Raw genomic sequence first — 13,798 nt, forward strand, 5'->3', positions numbered from 1 at the left:
GCTAAGGCACTAGCACTCCCAGAAGAATGGATGAATGTCAACTCAACTTTCCTTAAATGTGCATTTAAAGATCACTTGCTGGTGGCCAATTTATTTTTATCTCTGTATGCCTTCCTATGTATATGTCACATACACAGGGACATTGCTTTTATGTGATGCAATGGTCCCAGCCTAGATGTGCTCACAGTTTTTCTAACTCAATTTAGTGTAATTATACTCAACCTAGGGAATGAATAACTGCCCCTTTCTCTCCCCATGGGCATGTGATTAATTGGCATTGCAGTAAAAATGCCTCCAACACAGAATTAAGCTCCAGAGGGCTCGCCAAAGGTTAGGTTTTAAATCTAGATTGAGTTTACTTGCCCCTACTTCATTAAACTTGGAAAAGCCTAAAGTAAGTGCAAGAGTTTACCTAGCCAGGCAGATACCAAATGTTAGTTGACTAGTTTATCTTATGCCCAAGATGTTGCATTTTTTAAAAACATGTGTGTGTGTGTGTGTGTGTGTGTGTGTTTATTGATTTCAGAGAGAGGAAGGGAGAGGGAGAGAGAGAGGGAAACATCAATGATGAGAGAAAATCATTGATCGGCTGCCTCCTGCATGCCCCCTACAGGGGATCAAACCCACAATCCAGGCCTGTGCCCTGACAGGAACCTCTTGGTTCATGGCTCCATGCTCAACAACTGAGCCACACAGGTCTGGCTCAACAAATATTTTTAATTGGATGAATGAATGCCCTTTAGGTTTCCTCTACTTCCTCTTAGCTATGACCACATCATCTTACCAAGTCTCTCTACTCCCTCTCTATGATAAATTGTCACGTTGATGTCAAGTGAGCCTTAAAAATGATAATTTCCTTTGAACTCTTTCTAAGATGTCTCCACTTAGTCTTACTTTCTGTTTTCTAGGGTTACTAAGAAAACAATGTTTACTCTGGTTTCCCATCTGTAGGAAAGAAAAATAGCTAAGAAACCTGTTATTAATCTTCTTACCTCAATACTTACATTGTAAATCTATACCATCTTCTTTCATTAGTCACAGAGAAGACTAATTATCCTGACTAGACCAATGAACTCAGTATGCAAGTGTTCGTATAATGAGATGATCTATTCAATTTTCTGCTGCAGTTGTTCAAATATCTCCCCAATCCATATTATAAAGAAAAGCCAGGAAATTCCATAAATTTTCCTCAGTTTACTAATGTTAACAAGTGAATATGTGTGTACATATGTGTGATTAAGGGCTGAGAATATATAAATATGTACAACTAGGCATATGCACCCAACTTACAACATGGTAATAGACAAAGCAGAAGAGGAGTGCTCAGCCCAAGAAAGGCACTTCATGAGATTGTGTGTTTCCAAATATTATGTGATAGAAATTCATAAACCAGAACCAGCACTGACACATTGTTACAATTTGAGGGAGAACAAAGTGATCCAAGATTATTTCTGCCATCCTGATGGTAAACTGAGAGATTAAGAAAGTTATTGATTTATTTTTTAATTCTTTATTGTTGAAAGTATTACTTATGTCTCCTTTTTCCCCCCATTGACCTCTCCCAGCCTGCTTCCTCCCCACAGCACAAGCCCTCACACCCCTACTTTCTGTGTCCATTGGTTATGCTTATAAGCATGCATACAAGACCTTTGGTTGATCTCTTATCCCCCTCACACACACACACTCTCCCCTGTCTTCCCTCTGCAGTTTGATTGTCTGGTCATTGCTTGTATGTCTCTGAATCTACTTTTTCATCAGTTTATGTTGTTCATTATATTCCACAAATGAGAGAGATCATGTGATTATTTCTTTTGTATTGAGCAGTTTTCTAATGCCTATATAAATGTCTGCTGTGGTACCTTTTTTTCTTAAAGGATTACCTTAATCACTAAAAGTCACCCAGCATCTCCAATAGTCATGATGGCTATAGTGAGGAGTTGGCAAATAATATTTTTGTCAGAGAAAAGTGAGCTTCAGGGCCTCTTTCTCCAATGGTGTGTTTTAGTGCAGCTGAGCATTGCAAGATGAGAACTGTGTTTCTTCTGAGACTAACATGGTAGTACCAGATATAGACCAAGAAAAGGTTCTTGTGTCATACAAAATGAGTTACTGGCTGTAACTTTTATCTTCCCAAATAAAGGGGAGTATTTGAGGGTCATATGTAATTAAGGTGACACTCTTTATTAGAAAAAAATTTTTTTAAAATTCAATGAAGAAGCTTTATTATAGATGTTGGAGGGACAGAGTTATTTTGTTATTGTTGTGTGTGTTTGGGTGCATGTACATGCACATGTCTGTAGGCAGGAGTGGTATACAATATAAAAATTAAATTAAAAGAAGGCAAGTATTAGGAAGTAGAGAGCAAATTTATTTTGAAATCTGGTAAGTATAGCTGGATGAACAATAGATGTAAATGTGAATAGCGTGTCATGACCGAAATGGGCTAGAGCCCTTAGTTGAACCCAGGGGACACCAACAATTCACTGATTTCTGGGCAATGACCAGTGGAGCTAGAGGACCAGAAAGAGAAAAATTAGTCATTTATTCATTATTTATTCATTTATTCAATCAACAAATATATTTTTCCAAGTGTTTTTTCATGACTAAAATATTTTGTCCTGTGTTTAATTGAATATAAGTATAGGTTGCAAATAATTTTTTATATGTGGAATTACTGGGTCAAATGTGAGTTCCATTTTTAATTTTTTGAGGAAACCCTATACTGTTTTCCACAGTGGCTACACCAGTCTGCATTCCCATAGCAGTGTACGAGGGTTCCTTTTTCTCCACATCCTCGCCAGCATTTGTAGTTTGCTGATTTGTTGATGATAACCATTCTGACAGGTGTGAGATGGAACCTCATTGTAATTTTGATTTGCATCTCTCAGATGATTAGTGATGTTTGAGCATGTTTTCCTATGTCTCTTGGCCTTCTGTATGCCCACTTTTGAAAAGTGTCTATTTTTTGCCCATTTTTTGATTGGATTGTTTATCTTCCTTTTGTTAAGTTGTATGGGTTCCCTATAAATTTTAGAGATTAAAGCCTTATTGAATGTAACAATGGTAGATATGTTCTTCCATGCAGTGGGCCCACTTATTATTTTGTTGATGATTTATTTTGCTGTGCAGAAGCTTTTTACTTTGGTGAAGCCCCATTTGTTTACTTTCTCTTTATGTCTGATATTTTGCTGCCTATGGATTCTTCTAAGGTTTTTATGGTTTTTATATTACATTTAAGTCTTATCCATTTTGAGTTTATTCTTGTGTATGGTGTAAGTTGTTGGTCTAGTTTCATTTTTTGTATGTATCTGTCCAATTTTCCCAACACCTCTTATTGAAGAGACTGTCTTGACTCCATTGTGTGCTCTTGCCTCCTTTGTCAAATATTAATTGAGCATAATGGCTTGGGTCAATTTCTGGGTTCTCTGTTCTGTTCCATTGATCTATATGTCTACCTACTCTTGTGACAGTATCAGGCAGTTTTGAGAATGGTGGATTTGTAATATAGCTTTGTATCTGGTATTGTGATCCCTCCAACTTTGTTCTTTCTTAGGATTGTTGTGGCTATTCAGGGTCTTTATTTATCCCATATAAATTTTTGGAGAATTTCTTCTAGATCTGTGAAATATGCTGTTGGTATTTTAATGGGTATTGCATTGAATCTGTAGATTGCTTTGGGCAGTATGGACATTTTAATGATGTTTACTCTACCAATCCATGAACATGGCATATTCTTCCACTTGTTTATATCTTCCTCTATCTCTCTTTTTCAACATCCTGTAGTTTTCCAAGTACAGGTCTTTTACCTCCTATGTTAACTTTATTCCTATGTATCTTAATTTTTGTTGTTGTTGTTGCAATAGTAAATAGGATAGTTTTTTTTAAGTTTTTCTTTCTGTGAGTTCATTATTAGTGTATAAAAATTTCATAGATTTCTGGGTGTTAATTTTGTATCCTGCTACATTACCGAATTTATTTATTAAATCTAATAGTTTTTTGATGGAGTCTTTAAAATGTCTTATGTACAATATCATGTCATCTGGGAATAATTACTGTTTTACTTCTTATTTTCCAATTTGGTGTAGTCTCTTTTTGTCTGATCGCTATGGCTAGCACTTCCAGTACTAAGTCAAAGAGGAGTGGTGAAAGTGGACATCCCTGTCTTGTGTCTGTTCTTAGGGGAAATGGTTTTAGTATTTGCCCATTGAATATGTTGTTGACTGTAGGTTTGTCATATAAGGCTTTTATTATATTGAGGTACGATCCTTTATTCCCACTTTGCTGAGAATTTTTATCAAAAAAAAGGGTGTTGGATTTTGTCAACTTCTATTTCTGTATCAATTGTTATGACTGTCTGTTTTCTTTGTCTTTCAATTTGTTTATGTGATGTTTATTAATTTGTGGATATTGTACCAGCCTTGCATCCCCAGAATAAGTCCCACATGGTCATGGTGTAAGAATATATCCCAAGAAATCAGAAACACCAATCAGAAGGAATATATGCACCCACATGTTGATAGCTGCACAATTTACAATAGCTAAGATTTGTAAACAGCTTAACTCCCCATCAGCAGTTGAGTGGATTAAAAACCTGTGGTACATCTATGCAATGGGATGCTATGCTGCTTTAAAGAAGGAAGAACTCTTAGCATTTTCAACAGCATGGATGGATCTGGAGAGCATTATGCTAAGTGAAATAAGCCAGTCAGAGAAATGTAAATATCACATGATATTACTAATTTGTGGAATATAATGAACAATATAAACTGATGAACAAATATAGATACAAAGACATGGAAACATTGAACAAACCATCAAACCTCAGAGGGAAGGCAAGGGAGTGTAGGGGGGGGTGGAAAAAAATCAACCAAAACACTTGTATGCATACATATAAGCATAACCCATGGATGCAGATAGTAGTGGGGGTGAGGGCATGTGCTGGGCGGGCAGGAGCAGGCAGGGAGAGGTCAATGGGATAAAAAGGAGACATATGTAATATTTTCAACAATAAAGAATTTAAATAAAAATAAATAAATTTCCTTTATACAAAAAAGCATTGCTATATCTGATTACTGTCTTATTTAGCAAAAATTATAAACTACAATATTCAATATTTATTTCATATAGTAAAATGAAACTATTGAAATGTCTATGAATAATATTTACCTGATATCAGATTATGTATATGACAGTATTTATTTTATACAGGTTTCCTAAGTTTTATTACATTGCTTCAGTGTTGCTAATGAGTTTGGTACCTATATAATTCTCACACCTTTGTAAATAATTTTTGCTTATTGGAAGTCTGTTGGGTCTTGCCTTATTTTAATGTTCTAAAATTTCACCATGTCATTTCTAGCTATGAGCTTTCTCCTACATATATGTATTTGTTAGTGAATGTGTGTGTACATGTGCACATGTGTGTGTTTAACAAACATTTATTGACTAGTCACTCTGGGCTCTATTGAGGTCTTAGTTTACACTGGTGAATCAAACTGTGATTTATTCTTCTAGAATTCATATCTCAGTGGCTGAAATAGAAAAATATGCAAGGAAATAAATATAATAAAATTGTGATAAATGCTATTGAATGTTGATCATGAAACAGATACTATACAAAGTGATTTAATCTTCTTATTTCAAGCAAGGATGGATCCTGCCGCTTCCTAGCACTTTTCACTACTTGAGATGATCTTAATTTTTTATTTAAATATTTATTTTCTGTTTTCCCCAACTATACTCAAAGCTCCATGAAAATAAGGAATTTGCCTGTATTGTTCAAAAGTATATATCTGCAGGGTCTTATGATGTTTAACAATTATTTTGGGGGTGATTGAATGGATGAATTTTTATTATGTTTACTAGTAGCCCTGCACATGAATCCAGGCATGAGTAGCTTGCTGCCGCTTGCCTCACCTGGCCACCCGCCCACCGCCACTGATAGCTCTCCACTGCTCATAGCTTGCTGCTGCACCCTCCTGTAGCTCTCCACCCGCTGCCACACCCTCCTGTAGCTCTCCCTGCTCCTAGTTCATTGCCCAGCCCTCCTGTAGTTCTCCACCACTTATAGATTGTTCGTGACATTACAGTGGAATGGATAATTAGCATATTCCTCTCTTATTATATAGGATGTTAGCCCTGTTACATTGGAAGTATAGAAATTGTTATACCTATCCTATTGATAAGGATATGAGGTTCTAGAATGAATATAGACTTTGGAATCAACCTTCAATATACTACTACTAATATAATTATGATAATGCTTTCTTTATTGAGTGCTTACTATGTTTAAGGCACTGTGCTAGATTCCCTATATGGCATATGTTGTTGAATCCTCACAACAATTATATGATGTCAGTATTATCATTAATCCTCTTTTATACATGAAGAATCTGAGGATCAGAGAGATGACATGATTCATTCAAGGTTATACAGCCAAGTAGGTGACAGAGTCCAGAGTTAATTTTCACATCAGCTTTCAAAACTTCAGCTCTTTTCCCTATACCAGGGTCTTTGCCTTGGGCTGTGAGGGCTCTGAGGGCTCTACCTGCACTATAAAAGAATGCCAGATAGTGTATTTCTGACTTAATGCACTGCTATTTTGTCTCAATAGTTTATTTTGAGTACAGAGGAAGAAATAGAACCATAAAGGGAAAGTTAGTTGCTCAAGGTTTATACAATCTCTCATGATAGAGGTAAGGACAAAACTAGGGCTCTTGACTTCCAGTTCAGTTTTCTTTAACATAACCGTTTTATCTCCTCCTTTGTCTCAGTGACTTTCTTTTTTTTTTTCCTCCTGGAAAGGGTTGCTTTCTGAATGTGGCTACAAATATTAAAGGCGCCTGGTACTCTCAGCACCTTGAACCTAAAGGAACATACATGACGATTTTATATATCTGGGCAGCCTCCAACTCCAAATTTCCTGTTGAGGATGGAGAAAATGGCCTAAACAAAATTAAATCTAAAATCTCCTGCCAAAACCGGTTTGGCTCAGTGGATAGAGGGTCGGCCTGTGGACTGAGGGTTCCCAGGTTCGATTCCGGTCAAGGGCATGTACCTGGGCTGCGGGCATATCCCCAGTGGGAGATGTGCAGGAGGCGGCTGATCGATGTTTCTCTCCCGTCAATGTTTCTAACTCTCTATCTCTCTCCCTTCCTCTCTGTAAAAAATCAATAAAATATAAAAAAATAAATAAATAAAATAAAATCTCCTCAGTTTGAAAAGATATCTTCAGCTTTGTAGTCCTCAAAATAAATCCATAGCATGATCGTGGAAGAGAAGTGGTAAAAAGACCCCAAAATAAAAGTACATAGTGTAAAGACAGCTAGGTAGAAAGAGCTCACTGAAGTTTGACCAGTGCAAATATAGTAATCAGTCTCCTATTTGGTGTGGATTTCAGGGACCTCAAATCGTGAAAGCCCCATCATTTCCTCTTTAAAATTATTTGTATATGACTTTTATTAAATTTGGAAATATAAGAATACCTGGCATAAGGTAATATAAAAATGTAGTGGCATTGACCATTTGCCACTGGTTCATTTATCAGTTTACCTGTCACCTAGAAAAGTACAAGGAATGTGACATAGAAGAGTGAAGTTCATGTGAGAGAAAGAATTCATAGTTAAGAACTTGGCCTCAGGAATCATTCTACCTGTGTTTGAAGCGTGCCACTTCCATCTCCTCCCTTTTTACACATAGAGGAATAACTTTACCTTTCTGAGCCTCAGAAGTCCCATCTATAAAATTAGACTAATAATAGTACCTACAACCTAGGGTTTTTATAAATACTAAATGAGATTATATGATCAAATGTCTTAGAACCATGTCTGGTATAATTACAAATGGTAATGATTGTTATTACGTGGGAAGAAAGATCAGAAAATTAAAACTTGTTACCTATGTTTCAGTAAACATTTATTGAGTCTTCCCTTTTGGCCAAGCACTGAGTTAGGCACAGGGGAGATGCATGAGATACATCCCCTGCCCTCATGGACTGTTCAGTCTAAGAAGATACAGACTAAATATCATGCCATTTCTTTTCTCAGTAAGCATTTCCAGCAATAGTCATAATTTATCTCCTCTTCATCACTTAGCTATTCAGTATACAGAATGTTAAAGACCAGATGCTGTTAAGCTACCTATTTTAGGACTACTTGTAAAAGTTCATGTATTATGTTACATTTAACACAATATCTTAATGAGAAAACCATTCACAAAAGCATTTATAGAGTACTTACTTTTAGTGGGTACCTTGAGAAGGATATAAAATGAAATTCTACTACGAGGCTTTGGGGGAAAGATCCAGACTTGAAGTTGGAAAATTTGGGTTTGAGTCAAAGCTTTCCCATTGACCAATTGAGTGACCTTGGGTGAATCACTTAAGACTGTGTTGCTGGGAATATAAAATGAACTAGAAAATGGGAAAGCAGCTGGCTTCAAGGATTATCCAGTTATTCAGTCTTTCATTAATTCAGTAGAAGACACAAGGGTCTCTGCTTTTAATGAACTAATTCACTTTGAGAACATTTAGAAAAACACCAAAAGCCATAATAGGTTTCTCATTCTTCCATCCCCTACTATATCACCCAAATTGTTTTTTGCTAAGTTTATCATTGAATTTACTTTCAATAAATATAGTAATAACTCTGGATCCTAATTTTCTGTGACTTTTCAGCAGTAGTCTCCATAGTTTACCTATGTCTATTTCTTAATACATTTTCCTTGGGCTTCTGTGGCACACTTTCCTGAATTCCCCTATAATTTCTCTTCTTTGAGCTCCTCATCTATTATCTAAAATTAAGTCCCCAAGGTTAAATCTTATACCCTCCTTTGTTCTTACCAGTAGTCTATCTTTCCTAGGCTTTAATTACTAAATGGGACACAAGCCCATTCATCTTTAGCCCAGCTCTCCTGGGATCCAGATCCATGTAGCCAACTGCCTTCTCAACAGTCTCTCATGACAGAGCTAAAGCCAGAAATAGCGCATCAAGATGTTCATATTCTATAAGCATCTTAATATATCACAAGATGAATTTATCAACTAACCTTCCCCTCTGCAACTCATTGTACTACTACATTTTTTTTATTTTAATAAAGGGTAAAGACCATTCACCCATTTCTTTAAACCAGAAACCTAAGCATCACCTTTGAGAGTACTCTTCTTTATCCCTCTCCAGTCTAACACATTGGCAAATTATATTATTTTTACGCAAAAGTAGATTTTGTACATGTTAGTCTCTTTTTAATATATATATATTGATTTCAGAGAGGAAGGGAAAAGGAGAGAGAGATGGAAACATCAATGATGAGAGAGAATCATTGATTGACTGTCTCCTGTATCCCCCACACTGGGGATTGTGCTGCAACCTGAGTGTATCCTGACAGGGAACTGAACCATGACCTCCTGGTTCATAGATCAATGCTCAATCACTGAGCAACACCAGCCAGATTGTGTTACTCTCTGAATTTTTTCTGCCACCACCCTATCTAAGCCTCAGTTGTGTGTGCTAGACCATTGAAATATTCTCTTCACTGAATCTGGCATATCCACTCTTTCCCACCCCACATCCCAAGTTCATTGCCTGAATGATCTTTTACAAATAGAAACTGGATATTTTAATTTCATTGTTTAAAACTCCTTATTAGGTATACATTGTCCATATAATAAGGCCTCCGAATTACTACCATACTTTCTAAGGTCCTGCATGATCTGGCCCACATCCACTTCTCCAACTTTATCCAGTACCATTCTCCCATTTTCTCTCCCTTCATCACTCTATAAATATAATGGGATTCCTGTCTAGCATCTTCATTCATGCTTTCTCTCTCTCCTCTCCTCACATTTCAGGTTTTAGTGTAAATATCACCTCCACTAGATGCCTTCCCTGACTAACCTTTGACCCCAAGCCAGGTTAGTCTATCTATTTTATATTCCTACACTTTACTTTTTCCCCACTTAGCAACCATTTCATTATTTATTCATATTTTCCTTCATATCAGACTGTAAGTTCCATAAGGGCAGGAACTATGCCTGCCTTATTCATTAAGCACAATACCTGACATATAAGCATAATCCTGTTAAAATGAATCTTACACAAATGTTCATAGTAACATCATTCATAATTGGCAAAAAGTAGAAATTACCCACATGCCCATCATCCGATGAATGGATAAGCAAATGTACTATAGCCATACCACGACATATTATTAAACAATAAAAAATAATACATTATTGATTCATGCTATAGCACAAGTAAGCCTTGAAAACATTGTGATAAATGAAATAATCAAAAGGCTACACATTGTATGAGTCTATTTAGTGAGATATGTCCAAAATAGAAAAATCCATAGAGAAAGAAAGTAGATTAGTGGTTTCCAATGGCTGAAAAGAGGTAGGAATGAGGAGTGGCTACCAACAGGTATGGGTTTACTTTTTGAGGTGATGAAAATGTTCTAAAATTATGTAGTGGTTATGGATGCACAATTCTGTGTATATAATGAAAACCACTAAATTGTACACTTTAGATAAGTAGATGTATTATGAGTAAACTAGAGGCCCGGTGCACAAAAATTTGTGCACTCGGGGGGTCCCTCAGCCTGGCCTATGTCCTCTTGCAGTGTGGGACCTCTCAGAGGATGTCCACCCCAGTGGGGACCCTCACCCCATGGAGGTTTGGCCAGGCTGGGTGAGGGGCTGATGGCTGTTTTCCAGCTGGGCACACCCCCTTTAGGGTGGGGGGTCCCCACTGGGGTGCCTGGCCAGTCTGGGTGAGGGGCTGAGGGCCGTTTTTAGGCCAGCCAAGCACCCTGGTGACATAAGCTCCAAGCCTCTCCTTTTTTTCTTTTATTCTGGGATTTATTTACCTTCTAAAAGGCCCAGAATGACTTGCGTTAAGCAGCAACCCAATATGACACCACGGTTACCAAATGGAAAACAAGATTGTTACTTTGTATTAGATCAGTAAAGGGTATTTCAGAGAAAGGACAACTTGGAAAATAAAGACTTCAGAGTCTATTATTCCATATTAAGAGCATTTTAGTTATTAGCAGTGGTTACCAAATAAGCTGAAGGTACTTCTCTTCAAGGAGCTGCTCATAATTTGATTTGTTGAAGAGACGCGAGGAACTGGTTCACTCTCCTCTATAAGATGATGCACGTTTTCTTGTCCTTGAAAGGGTTTTCTGAGGTTGGTATCCCCATCAGCAGAGGGTCATTCCTGGCATGCTCCTCACAGTAGGACATTAGATCGGCTGATGCCTTTGATACCTTTATTCTCTTGATGGAAGCTTCTAGTCTTAACTGCTGCACAGTTCTCCTTGCCTGGGTGATGTTGTTGGCGCTTGCTGTTTTGCTTGACATCTTCAATTGTTGTTTTTACCTGAAAGCCAACTATCACACGGACGCAAGTTCTGGCAACAGAAGATGGCAAAAGGCAGTGTCCCTGGAGAACTCAGTCAGACTGTGTGTGGCCCACCGTTTTCAGGTTTCAAGTGGAGGAGTGAATCACCTGCGTCCACCGCCGGGTGCTCCCTCGTCTGCCGGTGGCTGCCCCGCTGCTGCCACCGGGACTCGGTCTCTAAGGGCTCCTCTATTTACCTTCTATAATTGAAACTTTTTTGCCTTTAGTAGAGGCCTGCAGAAAGCTTGGCTTCCTCCATTGCCAGGGGCAACCCACTTCTGCTCACTCCAGCTCTGTGGCCACGGCTGGCTGAAAGCAGGTATCTGGGGTTTGTTTACCTTCTATAATTGAAACTTTGTTGCTTTCAGTGGAGCTCAGAGCCGGCTCCTGCTCACTCCAGCTCCGTGGCCACTGCTGGCTGAAAGCAGGTATCTGGGGTTTATTTACCTTCTATAATTAAAACTTTGTTGCTTTCAGTGGAGCTCAGAGCCGGGCTGTGGAAGGCGGGGAACCTTGGCTTCCTCCATCACTGGAGCAAGCAAGCCTCCTGTTTGCTCCAGCTCCGTGGCTGCCGGCTGCCATCTTGGTTGGGTTAATTTGCATTGCATATAGTCGCTCTGATTGGCTGGTGGATGTGGCTTGAGGCGTAGCAAAAGTACAGTCAATTTGCATGTTTGTATTTTATTAGTATAGGATTATATCTAAACTAGAAGCCCAATGCACGAAATTCATGCGAGAGTAGGTCTTCCTTCCCCCAGCTGCTGGCACCAGCTTCCCTCTCGCATCCGTGACCCGAGCTTCCCTCCAGGCACCAGCAGGCACCCGGGACCCGGGCTTCCCTTGCAGCCCTGGCTTTGTCCAGAAGGTCATCTGGAAGGACATCCAGAAGGACGTCTAGTCTAATTAGCATATTATGCTTTTATTGGTATAGATAAAGTTGTTAAAAGTGAATTTATGTACTGTAAACTATATATCATTGTAAAACTGTCTTAACACTGTAAACTCATACTGAGTGATCTTAACTTTACTGAAAGTAAAGAAATAGGAAATAGCAAAGTTACATCTTGTGAATTACACACATTCATTTCATGCCTCTGTTTTTATCTCCTTGGAACTTGGCAAGTGGGAGAGAAAGCAGAGGGTCCTAAATTTGGAAAGGACCTCAGAGTATATGCAGTTCAACTATCTGATTCAATGTAGAAGAAAATGGAGGTGCAGAGGGAAAGTGACTCACCAAGTTCACACAGCAAATTAGTAACCAAATCTGTGCTAAGGTCTCCTGAGACTCACTTCAGAATTCTTCCCATTATACCCAGCCAAGTCAACCTCCTTAAGAGCTTTCCCAGAGGCCTTTCACAAGAACTTCTGCTTAGAAATTATTGTTCACCCCTATCAGCAAAGGTGGCTGAGAAATGTAATTTCTGTTAGCAAGGAATAATAGACTTTTGGGAAGCAACTTGTATTTTCCACCACAAATTCCTTTGCTAAAATTTTTAGATAGACCAGTATTTAGTTCTGGAGAATCCAGTGCTCTCTGAGGTTATTTCTGAAGTCAGCATCAGCATTTCCACTAGACTGTGAATACAATAATCATGCATTAAACCCCTTCATGATAAACATCTCTAGGTACAGTCCTAAGGCTCAGCAGTTCCTGAGAAAATTGCATTTGGCAGGGACTGGCTACAAGGCATCACTGGCTCAAATGAATGCAATTTTACTTTAGAAACAAATCAAAACAACATTCACTATCCTGCAATAAAGAAACAGAAGGTGAAAGACTCATTCTGAATGTAAATTGTAATCTGGAAAGTAAAAATACTAAGTAACTTGTCTTAAAAAATAGCCTGGCTGGCGTCGCTCAGTGGTTGAGTGTCAACCTATGGCACCAGAAGGTGAGGGTTCGATTCCCAGTCAGGGCACATGCCGGGGTTGCAAGCTTCATCCCCAGTAGGTGGTGTGCAGGAGGCAGCAGATTAATGATTCTCTCTCACCATTGATGTTTGATATATATATATATATATATATATATATATATATATATATATATATATAGAGAGAGAGAGAGAGAGAGAGAGAGAGAGAGATATCAAAATGTTTTTTCACATGTTATTCTTTGATACATCTATTTACAGTAGCTTAAAGAAAAGAACTGATCAGAACAGATAACATTTCTATTTAAAAGTATTCAAATATATAACAAAAATTGCAGGAATTTCAATATTTTTAATCATTCACTTTACTCTTGATCATAGTAGTTTTAATAAGAAGTGATTGACAATATTGTCCACATCTTTCTATGTGTTTTCTCTAATTGTTGCAAACAACCCTTCTAAAGTAAATTTTATGGGGGATGTCTAGGTTGCAGATCAGATAGTGGTCTCTTTTCTTGTGAAGTTTGA

The 13,798-nt window shown here is 38.0% G+C and overlaps 2 protein-coding genes across 2 annotated transcripts in view; one reads left to right on the forward strand and one right to left on the reverse strand.

Annotated features, from left to right (window-relative positions):
• The window catches only part of IL1RAPL2 (interleukin 1 receptor accessory protein like 2), a gene marked incomplete at its 3' end in the record, with an annotated part of 1,466,967 nt that overhangs the window by 647,362 nt on the left and 805,807 nt on the right, over positions 1 to 13,798 (forward strand). The gene's annotated exons all lie outside the window — the stretch shown is intronic.
• LOC308510896 (guanine nucleotide-binding protein G(I)/G(S)/G(O) subunit gamma-12-like) lies at positions 11,141 to 11,359 on the reverse strand (the record flags this gene model as incomplete). Its single annotated transcript, XM_081080971.1, has 1 exon — positions 11,141 to 11,359. One exon carries the CDS (start codon positions 11,357 to 11,359, stop codon positions 11,141 to 11,143), a length of 219 nt encoding a protein of 72 aa, XP_080937097.1.

Source organism: Myotis nattereri (genome assembly GCF_964212035.1).
Source record: "Myotis nattereri genome assembly, chromosome: X".
NCBI lineage: Eukaryota > Metazoa > Chordata > Mammalia > Chiroptera > Vespertilionidae > Myotis > Myotis nattereri.